This window comes from Ursus americanus, chromosome 21 (assembly GCF_024610735.1).
Source record: "Ursus americanus isolate L20-20 chromosome 21, mUrsAme1.1.p, whole genome shotgun sequence".
Classification (NCBI taxonomy): Eukaryota; Metazoa; Chordata; class Mammalia; order Carnivora; family Ursidae; genus Ursus; species Ursus americanus.
Window position 1 is genome coordinate 29,459,977 of NC_142147.1, and position 18,873 is coordinate 29,478,849.

The 18,873-nt window shown below is 37.0% G+C and overlaps 1 protein-coding gene across 1 annotated transcript in view; it reads left to right on the forward strand.

Moving 5' to 3' along the window:
* Window positions 1-18,873, forward strand: part of CNTNAP4 (contactin associated protein family member 4) — a 241,010-nt gene that overhangs the window by 108,606 nt on the left and 113,531 nt on the right. The window contains exon 4 of the mRNA XM_045796231.2: window positions 16,232-16,379. Coding sequence (XP_045652187.2) covers window positions 16,232-16,379 — 148 coding nt within the window. The remainder of the gene's footprint in view (window positions 1-16,231; window positions 16,380-18,873) is intronic.

Here is an 18,873-nt window from a genome sequence, read left to right on the forward strand (position 1 = left end):
TGGAGCACATGCATTAAGGCATTTAAGTTCTCTGTGTTCTTTGTTCCATTTATCTATATCAAGGTACCCATGGGTATGGGAGCCATTTACTGGTTTGTTGTTTTGTTACATCTGGCAGTGTTTCAAAAGGCAATGCAGGTAGGCAGGTGTTATTATTGATTGAAATAAAAACACTTTTGTGCCAGACTCTCTAACCCGGTGTCTGCTGCATGCATTTATTCGCCCTCTGCTCCCAGAGGGCAGACGAGCATGTCTCTGGTGAAGAATAGGTTAAGAGAGTCTGCACGTGTTTGCTCCCTGATTACGTTATTACTAAATAAAGTAGGCTTTTCTTTGACTGTGTGTGTAATGAAACTTTAATTGTGCGACCAAATAATACAGAGTCTGAAGGTCAAGCAACCCAAAATATACCACATTGTATTTTAGTCTTTGTGTTCTAAAAATATTTGATAAAATTTAAAGTCCGCACCAACTTTAAAAAGAATGCTTCAGGGGCCATTAATCTTTGTATCTGCTAAGACTAAGTGTTGCAGTTAGACACACCTCAGGTTACTTAGCTCCTGGGTGACAAGTTTCTGTGAAAGTTTAGGTTTTGATCTAAGTGAGGATACAGTGTTCACCAGTTAAATAAATACTGTACATAGTATTTAATGTACATCACAATGTACAGTACAATATACATAAGTGTATATATAGTATACATTAGTACTATAATATTTAATGTATGTTAAATAATGAATGGCTTCAGAGGCCAAAATGAGAGTGTAAGGCTATAAGGAACCGTAAGGGCTGATTGTACTCTATCCAAGCTTTTAAACAGTTCAGTTTTTCAGATTAAACATAATAAAGTGGATATTTTGTTTTGTTCTGCTGGAAAGATTGGTTGATTTTTCAAGTCTCCTTCTAAAACACATATTTAAATTTGTACTTGGAAAAATGATTAGCAATCATTTAATAAATAAATGGCATTTTGAAGCACTCTGAAGACTAATCAATATATTAGAAAGATTGTATAGAAACATTAATAGAATGCAGAGGTGAGGAATGATTTACTTTGAATTTTATAATATCTCTAATAGAGGACTCAGTTTTCTTTCATCAGTGAACAATAGTTATTTTAATGGGAATGGTCGTAAGAATGCCATTATTCTTTGTAATATTAATGGTAAAAGGAAAGATGTTAATGGAGCTCTTTATGGTATAATGCATGAAAAATTATATGATATCTAAAATCTGAAGCTGAAAGGTACTTCTCATGGTGTTCTTAATGATCTATAGAAAAGCACAAAAGTGAAAAATACAATTTTAATGAAGTATTCTTCAAAGTCTTCTCTTTTTGCTTTTGGATAAATACATGCAGATTTAAATCTTGATTGTCTTCACCGAACTATTTTTTAAAGCATTAAATACTTATTTCTTTTACAAAGTTAGCGTAATTATTTTCGTTTAACTTTTCTTTTTTTCATGTAGGCTCCACACCGAGTGTGGAGCCCACCACAGGACTTGAACTCATGACCCTGAGATCAAGACCTGAGCTGAGATCAAGAGTCAGATGCTTAATTGACTGAGCCACCCACGTGCCCCTCATTTAACTTTTTATTTTTTATTTTTATTTTTTTAAAGATTTTATTTATTTATTTGACAGAGAGAGAGAGAGACAGCCAGTGAGAGAGGGAACACATGCAGGGGGAGTGGGAGAGGAAGAAGCAGGCTTCCTGCTGAGCAAGGTGCCTGATGCGGGGCTCGATCCCAGAACCCCGGAATCATGCCCTGAGCCGAAGGCAGATGCTTAACGACTGAGCCACTCAGGCACCCCATCATTTAACTTTTTATATTGAAATACAACACAATCAAAAAAATAAAAGGTATAGACACACACAGCTCATTGAATTATCAAAAAGTGAAAACACCTATGTAAATATTACCTAGGCCAAGAATATTACAGTATCTCAAACACCTGCTTTCATCTCTTTCCTGATCACTACTACCTCTCTCTTCTCCCAAAGTTATCACTATCATGATTGTTAATGCCTGTTTTGAATTATACTCAAAAGAAATCGTGCAATATATACTTTTTTTTATATGTGGCTACCTGGGTTAGCATTATGTTTGAGAAACGTATCCATATTGTTGTGTATAGGTATAACTGATTTATTTTCATTGTTTTACAGCATCTCGTTACACGAGTGTATCTGAATGTTTATCCATTCTACAAACGGACGTGTGAGTTGGATTTGGGGACTATTCTGAATAATACTTCAGGAGCATTCATGTGCTCATGTACACAGTACTGCTTTCCTGTTGGGTACACTCTTGAGAGGGGAATTGCTGGCTCACAAAATAAGTGTATGTTTAACTTTACTGCAATATGTGAAAGATTTTTTGTAGAGATCGTGTTCATTTATACTCTCAACCGCAGTGTTTGAAAATTCCATTTCTTCCACATTCTTGACAACACTTGGTATTGTCAGTATTCTTTTAATTTTAGCTTTTTATTGTTTCCCTCAAATTTAGCTATTCTGGTTGGCATGCAGAACTTTCACACTGTGGATTGAATTTACAGTGTCCTGTGCCTAATGAGTCTGGACACCATTGCATAGGTCTGCTAGTCATTTAGGTATTTCTTTGTCCCGTTTTTTCTTATTGCTTTGTAGTTCTATAAATCCTGAACACAAATATACTGAAAAATAGGTCCTTCCATTCTGTGGCTTCTCTTTTCACTATCTTAACATCTGTAAATGAACAGAGTTATTAAGTTTAGTATATTCTGATTTGTCAGCCTTTCCTTTTGTGTCATGTTTAAGACAACTTTGCCCTCCTCCAGGTTGTGAAGATATCTAGCACCAGGTTGTGAAGATATCCAGCTGTGCTATCTTCTAGCACATCTGCTATCTCTATTCACATTTAGCTTTACAGTCTTTCTGCACATGATTTAAGGGAGTGATCAACCTTCCTTTTTTTTTTCTTCTTTTTTTTTTTCGTTCTCCTCTCTCCCCTAGTGTTGATATTTGATCTACCCAGCACCAGGCATTTAAAAGAGGTGGTTTATTGTTTGTTGTTTTTTTTTTTAACTGATTTGCATTGCAAAGGTAGTCAGAAATCCATTCCCCATTTATGTTGAGTCTGTTTCTGGATTCTCTATTCCGTTCCATTGGTCTGTTTGAGTAATCTTCTGCCAATATGACATTCTGTTATTTTTGTAACATTCGGAGACTTGATACCCAGTCAAGAAAATCCTCCAACTTTGTTTTTCTTCAAGGGTGTCTTGGTGATTCCTGTCCCTTTATATTTTCACTAACAATGTATGAGAGTTCTTGTTGCTCCACATCCTCATCAGTACTGGTGTTGTCAGTGTTGTGGATTTGGGCCATTCAAATAGGTGTGTAAATTCAATCCATATCAGTATATAGACTTTCATTCAGCAGATTTGCTGAACACATGCTATAAAGTAAAGAAACTTCTGCATAAACAATCATGCAACCTATGAATGACAGCAGGCTTTTTTCTTTCTTTCCAATCCATATTTACCTGTTAAATATTTTTCTTACCCTTATTAGAATGTTCACTTCATGTTGAATGAAAGGGTCTATAGAGAACATACTTTGATTCCCGAACTCAAAGCTGATCTCAGCATTTCTTCTAACATGTGACGGGTTGCTGTAAGATTTTTGTAGATGTCCTTTACAGATTTAGAAATTCCCTTTTTGGCTAAAAGTTTTAATCACATTTAGATGTTGCATTTAATCAAATGCTCTTTCTACATCTGTTTGGAAGATCATATTTTCTTCAGTTTGATTAATTACCTTGAAAGATTTTTAAATATTAAGCAATCCTTATGTTCCTGGAAGAAACTTGATTCAGTTATGATCTATGAAACTTTTTCTTTATTTCTGTATTCTATAATAATTTTGCAACTATTTTTAAAGGATAGTTGGATCTATGTTTATGAATAAGATTGGCTTTTATTTTCCTTCTTGAAAGTTCCTTGTCAGATTTTGATATCAAAGTTATGCTAGCCTCACAAAACAAGTTGGAGAAGCATTCCGGTTTTCTACATTTTGAAGGTGTTTGTGTAAGATCAGTGTCATTTTGTCCTTAGATGTTTAGAAAAATTCACAAGGGAATAGATCAGGGCCTGGAATTTTCCATGTGTGAACATTCTTAAATTATGGATATAACTTTGCCAACAGAGATAGGCAATTCAGATTTTCCTGTTTTTCATCTGTTTTGGCAAGCTGCTGTCTGTTTAGAACTTGCTCACTTAATTTTCAAAAACTATTCAGAGTAGCCTCTTATGATCATTGTAACTTGTCTGGGATCAGTAGGATGCTCTTTTGAATTCCTGATATTGGTTATTTCTGTCTGTTCTTTTTTTCTTTTCCTTGACCAGTTTAGCTAGGCTTTCATTAATATCAGTGTCCTTTCACAGCCTTATTTTTATCATTTACTTTGTGTTTCATTCTTGGTTTTAATCTACTGTATTTTTTCCCTAGTGTCTTAACATCCATCCTTAACACATTAATCTCTGTCTTTTTTCTTTTAATGTCCATGTGCTCAGCACCGGTGACTTCTCTTCTACTTGTGACATTGGTAGTTTGGGTCTTTCTCTCTTATTTTTCCTTGGACAGCATGAGTGGGGATCTATCAATTTCAGTGAACTTTTCAAAGAAAGAGCTTTTGATTTTGTTAATTTTCTCTAATTTTTTGTTTTCAGTTTCACTTATTTGTGCTCTAATTTTTATTATTTCTTTTCTTCTGATTATTTTAGATTTATATTGCCCTACATTCTCTAGTTTCATAGGATGGAAACTGAGATTATTTATTTAGGTCTTTGGGTTTTTTTTCCCCTAAGGTATGCGTTTAATGCTACAAATGCTGCTGTATCTCACAGATTTTGATAAATTATATTTTTATTTTCATTTAGATTAATTTTTAAAAATTTCACTTGAGACATCTGCCTTAGCTCTTGGGTTATTTCCAAATATTTTTAGGCTTTCTAGCTATCATTCTGTTACTTATTTTTAGTTTAATCCTATTGTGGTTTGAGAGCATACTTTGTATAGTTTACAGTTTCTATAAAATTTGTGAGGGTGTTTTGGGGCCCATAATCCAGTCTGTCTTTGTGCATGTTTCATATGATCTTGAGAGGACTGTTTCTACTGCTGTTGGGTAGAATATTCTAAAATGTCAATTTGATCCAGTTGACTAATACTGATACACAGGTCTTCTATATTCTTACTGTTTTTCTGTCTTTTTGATGTATCAACTACTCCAACTATAATAATGGATTTGTCTATTTCTCCCTGCAGTTCTATCAGTATTTGCCTCATGTATTTTGACCCTTTGCTGTTATGTGTTACACATAGAGGATTGTTATGCCATGTTGTAAAATCAATTGCTTTGCCATTATGCAATGTGCCTGTTTATCCCCGATAATCTTTCTTGTTCTGCAGGCTGCTTTGTTTGAAATTAATATGGCCAGTCCAGCTTTTTTTAGATCAGTGTTAATGTTAGGCTAAAATACAAAATGAAAACCAAACTCGAAGATTCCCTGAGCAGACGAAACCATTTAAGCCCCATAAGCAAAACTAAATCTAGCTTATTTCGTGAACGTAAGTGAAACGTAAGTCATCTTCTGAAAAATGGTATAAGATAACCACTTTTAATCAATCCCCTGCCATCTGGAAACCCCCATTGTAATAACCAATAACTGTAAAGGTTAAACACCTTCCTCATTTTCACGTTATAAGCCATCCTGTAATGTCACACCTCTAAGCTTCAAAGCAGTTTTGATTTGAAAACTCCCAATTCTTGAACTGCTCTTATATGCACAATAAACTCTCACTAATTACTATCTTATTGATCTGGTGCTGTTTTTGGATTTTTGCTATATTTGGATTTTTGACATTAGCAGAATATATCTTTCTCTGTTCTTTTACTTTTAATGTATTTTAGTCTTTATATTGAAAGTGGATTGCTTGTAGATAACATATAGTTGGGTCTCATCATTCTTTATACGCCTACAATCTGTCTTTTAATGTTGTATTTAAAGTGATTATTGATATGTTTGGATTAATATCTGCCATGTTTGTAACTATTTTCTATTTGTTGCATTTGTCTTTTGTTTCTTGCTTCCCCCTTTTTGATGTTTTTTATCTGAATTTGAGCATTTTGTATTATTCAGTTTTATCTCTTTCCATATTGACATACAAAAAAATTTTAGTGACTGTCCTTACCTATCAAAGACCATCTTCAGATAACATTATGCTACTTAATAAGTAGCGTAGGTACCTTAGAGTATTCCCAGTCCCTCCCTCTCATCCCTTGCAACATTGCTGCCATTCATTTAATTTATCCATATGCTGTAATCACCCAAGACATTTTTAGTATTATTTCTTTAAACAGTTATCTTATAACTAAGAATAAGAAAAATTATTTTATTGTACCTTCTGTTATTCCTTCTCAAATGCTCGTCTTTTCTTTGCAAGTTCCTGACTTATATCATTTAACTTTTGTCTAAAGAACTTTCTTTAAATACTTCTTGCAAAGCAGGTCTAGTAGCAATGACTTTTATTGGTTTTTGTCTGAGAAAGTTTTTATTTTTTCTTTTCTTTTGAGAGATAATTTCTCAGGTGTAGAATTTTAAGTTTATTTTTACTTCTTTCAACACTTTGAATATTTTGCTCCACTCTCTTCCTGTTTGTGTGTTTTCTGATGAGAAGTCCAATATACTTCTTACCCTCATTCCTCTATAGGTAAGGCATTTGTTTTTCTCAGCTTCTTTCCAAAGATTCTCTTTATCTTTGGTTTTCTGCAGTTTGATTATGTTATAACTCAGTATAGAGTTTATTTTGATTTCTTTTTTTAATAATTTTTTATTATGTTATGTTAGTCACCATACAGTATATCCTTAGTTTTTGATGTAATGTTCCATGATTCATTATTTGCATATAACACCCAGTGCACCATGCAATATGTGCCCTCCGTAATACCCATTACCAGCCTATCCCAGTCCCTCACCCCCATCCCCTCTGAAGCCCTCAGTTTGATTTCTAACCTGTTTGTTACTCTTTGAAATTCCTGGGTCTACTTTGTTGTCTGTCATTAATTTTGGAAAGTCCATTGGCCATTATTCAAATATTTCTTCCACTTCATTCTCTCTTTCTTTACCTTCTGGTATTCCACTTATGCATATGTTACAACTTTTACAGTTATCCCCAGTTCTTGGATATTCTCTTCTGCATGTTTCTTTTGCATTATAGTTTAGGAAGTTTGCATTTTCTTATCTTTAATCTCACTGATTTTTTCCATAGTTGTGTTGAATTTATCGATGTGCCTATCAAAGACAGTCTCCATTTCTGTCAATGTTTTTGATTTCTGCTATTTCTCTTGGGTTCTTTCTTAGAGTTTTCATCTCCCTGTTTATCTTACCCATCTTTCTTGCATGCTGTCCGCTTGTCCCATTAGAACCCTTATCATATTAATCATAGTTGTTTTAAATTCCTAGTCTGATAATTCCAACATCTGAGACATATATAAGACTGGTTCCAGTGGTTGTTTTGTCTCTGCAGAATGTGTTTTTTCTTGTCTTTTGGCATGCCTTGCAATTTCTCGCTGAAATCTGGACATGTTGCATCTAGTAGTGGGAACCAAAATGAATAGGTCTTTTTGTGTGAGGATTTATATTAATCTGGCAAGGAATTGGGCTGTACTTAATGTTTGCTCTAGGTGTTGTAGGTGCCAGGGGCTTCAAATTCATCTAGGACTCTTGTTTTGGCCTCTCCTCTTGACTTTGAGGTCATCTTCCGAGGTAGTCTGTGTTTGTAGTTCTTTCAGCTATTATCCAATATTACTATACTAGAGTTCTTTTGGTATGATGATATGATATGAGGATAATATTCCTCATATTCCAACTAAATATTCCTATAATATTCCAACTAAATGTCAGTGTTTTTAGTGGGTCTCTGTCTTGGGACTGTGACCTTCACTAGTGTTTCTCTAGTGGTGTGGCTTGTTTCCCTCTGCCCCTTACTTCTTTTCCTGGCTACTAACTCCTGAGGACTGTTTGTTCCCTTAGGTGGGGCAGGGAGCATAGGGAAACCAGAATGGGAGGAATGTTCTTTTCTAATTGGGATGAGGCTCTGGCAAAGTCTTTTCCCTTGGACAGTAGGCCTTTGGTGTACAGAACACTCTGGGCATAGTTTGCAATGATTACCTTCTCCTCTCCCAGCCAGAGCTGGGAGGGAATCTTTTTCTGAATCTTCAGAAAGAGCATGGAAAGTTTCCTGGAAGTCAAGTTCACAGAAAAGTGGGGCCCTCTAAGACTGTGGTCCTCAAGAGTTTCTGTTTCTCGTGCCAGTCCACCCTCAGCCTCTGTCGATATATCAGTAGTACCACATAAGCAGCCCTACCAGTTTATGGCATCGGTGGCTTCTACTCTAGGTGGACAGATCTTTGCTCTGACTCTTTGGATGGTCTTGTCTTTCCAGATATCAAGGTGGTAGTTTGCCATATGTTTTATTCAGCTTAGGCTGCTGTCACAAAATACTGTAGACTGGGTGGCTTAAACAACCGACATTTATTTCTCACAGTTGTGGAATTTGGAAAGTCCAAAATCAAGTTGCTGGCTGATTCAGTTTCCTGGTGAGAGCCTGCTTCCTGGCTTGTAGGTACCAGCCTTCTCACTGTGTCCTCATCTGGCTGTGGTCTCTCTTCTCATCCTTATGACACTAATCCCATCATGGGGGCCCCATCCTCATGACTTCATCTAAACCTAATTACTTCCCAAAGGCCCTACTTTCAAATACCTTCATGTTGGGATTAGGGCCTCAGCATGAATTTTGGAGGGACACAATCCAGTCCATAGTGCATGTAACCTCAGTGTTCTGATAGGTCTAAGAAAGGTCATTGATTTTAAATTTGTCCAGCTTTCTTGTTGTTTAGAGAATAAGAATGATGTCTAAGCTCTTTAAATACAGAGCTGATGCTTTTCCTATTTACTAATGTATGTGTCTGTGTATCCAAGACTCTGAATTTCCCTTTAAAAAAAAAGATTTATTTATTTATTTACTTATTTGAGAGAGAGAGAGAGAGCAAGAGAGCATGAGTGGGATCATCAGAGGGAGAGGGGAGAGAGAATCCCATGCCGAGCATGGGCTCGATCACAGCACTGAGGTCATGACCTGAGTCAAGACCAAAAGTCAGACACTTAACTGACTTCGCCACCTCCTTGCCCCATCTCTCCGAATTTCCATTTAAGAACAGATTTCGCTGCTGCTTTATTACTTTCTTTGTGTATAGGACATCCTGTTTGAAGAACGAACAATTTGCAACCTATTAGGATATCTTTCTACAGAGTGTAACTACATTTGTTTCTGGAGGTAGAAATGAGCACTAGTGGGACACCTGGGTGGCTCAGTTGGTTAAGCTCCTGCCTTTAGCTCAGGTCATATTCCCAGAGTCCTGGGATCAAGTCCCACATTGGGCTCCCTGCTCAATGGGGAGCCTGCTTCTCCCTCTGTCTGCTACTCTCCCTGCTTGGGGTCTCTCTCTCTCTCTCTGACAAATAAATAAATAAAATCTTAAAAAAAAAAAAAGAAATGAGCATTAGACATCTCTGATCATCTTAATATTATTGTGAAGATAGAGGCTAAATTTTGGTCCCTGTAAGGAGTTGTCTGTCTCTGACTTACCCTGTATCCTAAGCTGTAGGGAGCTTACAGGATATTCTCATCCTTGGGGGACCTAGAACTAAAATTCTGTCTTTAACCCTATGTGGTTGTAAAAAGATCTGGTCAGGTGCTTCGTATCTCAGGTTCTCTTCAGGAATCCTAGACAGAGTAAAAGGTCTCAAAAGTAGGGCTCGCTTTCTTAGGTTTTCTTCTTCTCCCAGATCTTGGACATTTAATGTTTTATTGTCTTTTAGCACTTCATTCCCTGGTTTTCATTTTGTACAGCTTTTCTAGCAGGAGGCTTGTTCAGAATTTCCTGGTCTACCAACCAGAGTATGATTATTTTTTTTAAGCTAGAAGTTATTTTTCATCTCATTTAATAAAACCTTAGTCTTCCACAAAACTGGACATATATTACCCTAGTATAAATTTAAGCATAATGACCTGTCCACGTATCTTCCATAAAACAATTTATTGCTATCTCTGAACAATAGTTACGAACTACAGCCAAGGTTGCATCTTTCATGTGCTTTTTCACTCTTGCCACTTGATCTTGCCATCTTGAGAACTGAAACATTTCTATGCTAAAATGGCTGAAACAGTGTATTTTACAACTTGGTGTCTCCACAGATTCTAATAAAATGGCCAAAGCATGGGACCTTACTGAAATATTGCTAACAATTTGGTATCCCTTCAAATAAATATTTTAAAGATAGTGAATATTTTCAGAGAGGGGTGGTAGGAACAAATTTTATATTAATAAAATTCTATATTCTTATTTCGAAATTTGAGATTTATCATATACACAGGACAAAACTTAGCTTTCTAATTTGCTTTCTGTACCCTCATTGCTATTTCTCTATTACAGTAAATGAATGACATTCACACACGAGAGAATCCGTGTTTATACATACAGTTACAATAGTCTTGTTCAACATACGTTTAAAAGTTATTCTTATCTAGGTTTATGTTAGCAAGTTCCCTGCTTTTCAGGAGTTCTTATTTTTTTCTTTGCTTTTCTTTTGCATTTTTTGGTTTTTAGACAAGACAACCTCTTGGGAGGCACACTGGCACACTTGGTAAATATTTATAACCAACATCATAAAACAAAGGGCTGACTTCTATTAGACAGCATGTTGTTATGATGCATTTCGTGTCTGCATGTCAGCTGACTGTGTCAAAACGAGTTGTACTTGGAAATAGGTCATATGTAAGTCACATGAATTCTCACAACAGGAGAGGTCAGGGGATTTGCATGTTTGCCTGCTTGTCATGTTGAATTTATATTAGTATTGCTGTTTATTTTGGTGGGAGTGAAACCACTTTTTATGTAATTACATAGCCTGCTGTAGAACTACATGTAAGTGGTCCCATGCTTCTGGTTTATTACAGCAGTGTTTGGATCCCCTTATGAACTGCCATATGGGTTTTTCCCTTTATGCATCTTGACTTTCATAGATGAGTTGCTCAGTTAATATTGATAAAATAGATTAATGCTATTACACCTCTTCATAAACTTTAGAATCATTATGGAAATACTTAAAATCTTGTGAAAACTTTAATTCATTAACTCCATAAATTATCTTGGTTAGAGTACATTTTTAAACCATATACGAATACCTCATTGAGTTTGAAATCATCAAGCCTCAAAGAAAAGAAAAATACAATTAAGGCCTTTTGATTTTTGTCACATTAGACACATCACCTTACTTCTGTTTGTAGATATCTCATATATTTGATGAAATACTGGCATATTCTTTTACATTCCATATCTACTAGGTTATCATTTTATGCATGAGTCCTATTGATTATTGAACATTTGTCTTTTATTTTTATTCTACTCCAATAATTTTGAGCAAATGTAAAGTTTATAGAACAATCCTTTTGTCTATAAAAGTTAACTGGTAGAGCTATGTTCAGCAATCATCTAAGTTGCATTACTCTCAATGTGTCAAAGATTTTAAATGTAAATTAGGAGAAAAAGTGAAGGGAGCCTCCAATAAAATATCAAGCTTCCTCTAGGGTGGGTTGTTTGCTTTCATGTTCTGGTAGAGTGAGGCCTACTGATAGCTTAGCTAAATTATGTGCTGTGGCATCAAGAAAAGCCTGGGATTAAATCTTTACTCTGCCACTTCCTAGCTGTGTGGCTTTAGGCACACAGCCTCTGTAATTTTCATTATCTTCTGCTTTAAAGTGGGTACAAAAATGACTACTTTACAGGGTTGATGGAAACATTACAGGTACATAATATATTTCTTCTGCACCTGATGCTGAGACACAGAGTTGCACACTGAAGACCTTTAGACTGATAGCACAGAACACATTTGCTACTTATTTCTCTCTTTGGAAGTTAACCCGGGTGAACCCTTCTCCTAAAATCGTTTCCTTCTCTAAAAAGTCTTGTAGTAATGTAGGGAGGGGAAAAACATGGTTTATCCACAAGCCAGAAAAAAATTTCAAAGCCAGCTAAAGACCAAAAGCACAAATTGGCTTGGTATGCATTAGAAATGCAGATTCCAGGGCCCCACTCACAGACTTAGCACAGGAGGCTCAGGATCTAGAAATTGCATTTTTAAACGGCTTCTCAAGTAATTCTGACAGACACCAAAATTCTGAATCTATAATCAAAGGGAAGACAAACATCCACATAGTAAGATTGTATTTTTAAAAGAGTAATTTAAATCCTTGTGTTCTTTTATTTCTTTTTAATTTATTTTATTTTTGTTAAAGATTTATTCATTTTGTTTAGAGAGAAAGCATGAGTGGGGGGGAGGGCCAAAGGGAGAGGGTGAGAGAGTATCCCAAGCAGATTCCACACCGAGTGTGGAACCTGACGTGGGGCTCGATCCCACAACCCAGAGATGAAGACCTGAGCCAAAATCAAGAGTCCAATGCTTAACCAATTGAGCCACCCAGGTGCCCTAAATCCGTGTGTTCTTTTATGAATTGTGATGGTATGAAAAAAATCTTCATAGCAATTTGAGGAATATCCCTTAGGCAAAGAAAATACATTTGGAACCTGATAGTATGCCTAGAACTTTTCATTTATAAGGTAATGTAACATCAAACCCATGCCTCATTCACTAACATTCTGAAAAAAAGCCCATTAAATACAGAATTCCACAGCAAATTCTTTGTTGTTATCCTTTGTATTGAAAAAATTTCAACATGGAGAGCACGACAAGACAAATATTACTGTTCAGTTAAATAATATTTAATTAATGGTGCATATTCCCCCAATGATGTTGATACTAGGAAGTTAAATTTAAGGTACTCAGAGCATTACAAAATAATGTTCTGCCTACTCTGTCACCGTATACACACACTTTCTGTGTCTATGTCTTACTTCATTTTACTAATTAATTATAAAATTAATACATGGTCACTTTAAAAAACCCAGATATGACTGGAATGTGCTAAAAATACCATACCCTCCACCTCACAATTTCCCTTGCCCTTTGTAAGAAAAACCTGCTTAAAATTTTGAAGGTGCCAAGATATTTTTATTACATACACAAGGTAAGTACCTTATATATCTTCTTTATGTTCTTAAAATTTAAATAACTCATAAATCGATCAGGTAAAATGTGAAAGATTGCCATTTGCAGACCTCCCCATTCCACTTACCTGTCTGTTGCAACTGCCTTTTCTCCTAATCCCTTAAGATGTTGGGATCATCATAGCGGCATCTATCTAAATCTGTGAACGTACATTAATGTTGGAAAAATATGAGATCTTTTGGAGGGTTATCTGATTCATCATCCAGCTGTTCACTGAAAGAAATCAAAATTGTATTAGCCTGCCAGTGGCAGCCAGGAAAATCGGATTGAAGTGTAAGAGGGTGTGATTAGGATTGAATGTCGATGGACCAGGGCCTCAACCCTGGATGCACATTACCCTGGTTTGGAGAGCCTATAAACACACACACACACACACACACACACACACACACACACACACACCAATGCCCAGAGTATAAAATTTTGACTACTGGGAAGAATGGGGCTTTCCAGAAGGGTCTGGCTATCAGAGTTAAAATATCTGTGGGTTTAAACAGTATTCTCCTATTGGTGTTATAGGAAACAGTAGCCAGGAATGTGGGCCTAATAGTTGAAAACATACTGGATAACTATCTTGGTCATGGGAGATAGAGTGCACATTTGCACATTCATGTTCGACATGCTCTGAAAGGTTCTGTAATCGAGAAACCTGTTGAACTTCGTTTTGTTTTTAAGCCAATCTTTCCCCAATGTACACATCCGACAAATCTTTATTGTGAACCTCTTCAAGCCAAGCCATGTTCTAAGTACTATGGATGAATGCCACTGAAGGTCCTTGCTTTAATGAAGCTAGTCTTCTAGTGGGATAAGATAAACAAATAAACAATAATCAAACAGAAGAAGACCCCAAATAATGAGTAATATGAGGAAAATAAAATAGGAAGATAAGATGCAGGGGTATGCCAGGTGCACTGCTTTTGAAGGTATTATTAGAAAGGGTCTGACTTAGGTGGTAATATTTTGACCAAGGCCTGAAATGGCAAAAGGAGCTGGTTCCAGAGAAGTTTCAGAGTAATGTGGACAGCTGGTGCAAAGGTCCTAAGCAGGACTGAGCTTGGTTGTTCTACAGGGTACAGTGTGGTGAAAGCATAATGGAGGGTATTGTCAGAGACTATATATTTGATAATGAGTTCGGATTTTGTTCTAAGTGGTAAATGAAGCAAGGGAGGGGTGGTGGTGACACAGTTTAGTTTACCTTTAAAAATATTCCTGACTGCTCAAAGGGGAAGAGATTAAGGCTGTGGATGGGGATGGTGACAGAGAACGGGAGAACCAAAAAGGAGGAGAGGTCACTGAGGTAGTTCGGGTGAGGCAGTGCTTTGTGGAACTGGGTGGACATAGCTGAGATGAAGACAGATGCCCAGATTTTGAATATCATGTGGAGGTGTCATCACAGAAGGCCTATGGTGTGTGAGCCTGAGAGTTGGGTGTATGGAGTATTGGTGAGGTGGTGGCAGGAGGTAGAGAATTGATTGATAAGGGGAGTCAAATCAAATTAATTTGACTATGGACCACCAAACATTTTTTTAAAAAAATGTTTTGGTAAGTGCTGATAAAGAGATATTTGTAAACTAGAACAAAAAGCAGGTAAATGAGCAGAGTCCCTGTGTATTGGTGTTCCGAATGTATTCACCTCTGCCTCGTGCAGCCTACATGAAGTTGACCTTCTATGCCGATCCAGTCATGGTCAGCAGACCTACCAGCCTGAGTAGATCGCTAATTTTGTCCCAGCATATGCTGATTGTTACAGTATGGAAAAAACAAAAAACAAAAAAAGCCAGGGGGAGGAGGAGAAGGAGAAAAAGAAGTAGGAGGAAGGGAAGATGGGTAGCAGAGTAGGAGAAGAAGAAATAAAACATATAAATTATTGAGAACAGCTTCTGCTTCCCTCTAACATTTCCACATATGAAACCTTACGATTTGTCAGGAAGGTGAAAATAAAAGCTGCTCCATGTCAGGTGCTGTAGTGCGTGGGTTTTGCTATGTGTTACACAGATGCACCCTGATACGGCGGAAGGAAGGTAGCTCTTGGTCTCACCTTACAACAATTGTACAAACACCAGAAGGTTATCTTCAACCTTTTTTTTTTTTTTTTAAAGATTTTATTTATTTATTTGAGAGGGAGAAGCAGGCTTCCTGCTGAGTAGGAAGCCCACGGGGCCACATCCCAGGGTCCTGGGATCAGGACTGGAGCTGAAGCTTCAGCAGATGCTTAACCGACTACACCACCCAGATGCCCCTATTTTCTACCTTTCTGACCTTTAATTTCCTCATTTGCACTTTGTGCTAGCTTAGCATCATTCTCAAGGTCTTTCTAGCTTTCAAATTCTAGCGTCTGTAAGTATAATTATAGGTCTTTCCAAATTATTATTGCTTCCAATTTCCCTTAACATTTTTTTAATACTGGTGCTTCTGTTTTATTATTGTTTTATTAAATAACTTTGACATGTAGCAATTCTTACTGTGCGTATCCAGCAGTGCCGTGAAGTTGAACAGCCTGTTATCAGACTGTTCGGAATGGAGTGTTAGGAGATACTTTTGTTTATGTTAGTAAGAGGAGAAAATGAAACAACAGAAACATGTCCTAAGTTTTATCATTCATCAGTGATGCCAGCAACTTCTTTGCTGAATCAGATCCTACTTTCTGAATACTTTAGGATTTTCTCAATTTTTTTTTTGTGTTGTTCACAATGTTAATACCTTTTATGTTGAATCTAAACTCTATAGAAACAAAGTTTATTGAGGGTATCATGGTTGAAAGCTGGCTTAATGGGGAAGGTAGAATTTCAACTACTCTCAGTATAAAGAAAAGCCTGGGCAATCGTACCTTCTGTGGATGGAGGGACATTACTGTGTAACTGGTAATATGATTTTCTTGAAGAAGGTAGCCATTTTTACAGTAAAAAAGCAAGTCAGACATTGTTCATTGACGTTCTAGGTCACAGGGTGAAACGGATATTCTCCGGATGCATTGATTTTCTTCTTTCCCCTTTCTTCTAGGGCTTTTCAGGAAATGCAAATGCAGACAGTGTTGTGTACTATAGACTCCAGCCTTCTATCAAAGCCCGATTTCTGCGCTTCATCCCTTTAGAGTGGAACCCCAGGGGCAGAATTGGAATGCGGATCGAGGTGTTCGGGTGTGCCTACAGTAAGTGTTTGTTTATCTAACACACTGGCATAGATTTCAAAAGAGATGTTTTGAAAGCCAACCTGCATGCTGAAATTGACTTTATAGCTATGTAAAGAGATATAAAAACAGGAATGATTTTTGTGGAAAGCTTTTTTTGTGCCCATACATGGCAATATTGACTTTAGTGTTTGGCTTTATATTTTAAATCAGAAATGGAAGCATTTTATAGATAGATCAATCCATACAGAGATAAATAGATACAGATACCTGTTTATTAACACATGTGAATCCATTTAGCCGAATCTCATATTATTAACTAGACCCTGGCTTTCAAATATTAGAGTTTTCTCCCCATGGACTATATTTGATGATGTTTCACTTAGGCACCCTGAATTTAATAAAAGATACAGTGTTCCATTTAGTATAACCAGTCAAATGTCAGGACACCAAAGAATGTTTGTCTCTCCAGCCTAAAAATAATATGCCACATAACTCATTTATAAACGTGCTGTGCCTTCGGCATAAATTCATAGAAAAGGTAAAGACCTCTGCCAAAATATAAAACGTGTTTGAAATACTTTCACATAAAAAATGATAGAAACCACAGATTTCACTTAGTCTCCTCTTAATGAAACATTTTATTATATCTTTTTGTGGGGTAGGGGCCTAAGAGTTATTGATAGCCTACCTCAAGCCACACCATCCTGTTAGATGCTCTTTTATTATAGAACAATGAGTTAGTTAATATGATCTACAATTATCAGATGAGCAGTCTGAGGTTTGGAGAGAGTCCGTAATCTGTCCAGCATCTCACACCTAGCACACAGAAGAATCCGGAAAAGAGCCCGGGACTGTTCAGTTCCTCTTTATCACTGTTCCTCTAGTGAACCTTTATTTTTTAGCCACAAAAGGTTTTTTCACACATATTTTTCACTTTTTGATGTAAGTCAGGTTAGGTTCTGGTTCACTTTATTTGCAGGAAGGGAAGGCATATCATGCAGGGGGCAGGCAACTTGTTGACGTTGTCTGAACTGTGTCAGGCAAACGAACCATGGTGTACAGACTGCAGGTCTCCTTGCACTGGTTGGTGATGTTCCTGGCACCTCAATCCCCCACCATCGAAGGTAACTGACCAGGCTTTTGTTCCCACTGGGGTCTACAGAATAGTGATCACAGTATGAATATTAATAGGAATAATAATAATAGCAATAATACTAATATTGATAGTATTATTTTTTAAAGATTTTATTTATTTGAGAGAGAGAGGGAGAACACAAGAGTGAGAGTGAGAGAGAGAAGCAGACTCCCCATTTGAGCAGGGAGCCCGATGTAGGGCTTGATCCCAGGACCTTGGGATCATGATCTGAGCTGAAGGAAGATACTTAACCGACTAAGCCACCCAGGAATCCCCCCCTTTTCTTTTTAAGATTTTACTTATTTATTTGTCAGAGAGAGAGCACAAGCAGGGGGAGCAGCAGGCAGAGTGAGGAGCCTGATGCCGGACTCTCTTCCAGGACCCTGGGATCATGACCTGAGCTGAAGGCAGACACTTAACCAACTGAGCCACCCAGGCATCCTCCAATAGTATTAATTTTTTAATGCTAGAAATAGCAACATTTTCTTGAGGGCTTATTATATGTCTAGCATTATATTAACAGTTTATAGTTTTTTTTTAAAGTCTGGGGTAAATATTATAAGATAACTATTCTATTCTCCAACTTTGCAAATGAGGTTGGCCTAAAAGCTCAGGGAGGATGGCTTGCTCAAGCCACACTGATGGGAAGTGACTGAGCTGGGTTCGCAGCCAGGTCTGCTGCACCCCAGAACCCAAGTGCAGGCTCAGGCTCTGTCCAGCTGTTAAATCCCAGAGATGAGCCTGGGCAGCTTACTTCTCACTGTCTGCCCACTTAATCTCTTGGCTTCAGCAGTTCAGCTTAGCCGCTCCTATTATGTGTTAGCTCCTCCTTTGCAATGATCCATTTGAATAAAATCATCCTTTAAAAGAATATCCCACCCCAAATTGCAATTCTGGAACACAGAACCCAGACAGCCAGTCTTATTTGTCTTTGGATCATGGAGTTAGCAAAGCCCATGCTACGCAATGGATAATTCAGCAAAACAAATTTCAAATGCTTCATATTTATACTTGCATTCTCGACTTACTCTGAGTATCCACCTTGCAAAATATTTATTTATCGCAGTATAAAAATAGCTAACAGTTCTTGAGCACTTACTCTCTGTCAGGTGTAGTTTTTATAGGCATTCTAACATAATCCTAAAAATCACCCATCTAATAGAGCCTTAGAAATATGAAGCAATTTTCCCCATCGTACACACTTAATACACAGTCAGTCTAGGATGTAAATTCAACATCAGTTGAATAAGACTATTGACCCTCCTTTTCCAAGACTAAAGCACCCCTCATGATGTCCCCATAGACATGACTGCTGAGAAGCAGCTTCCTTTGAGTTCTCTCTGCCACATGCTCCACGATGACTCAAGTCTCCCTCCA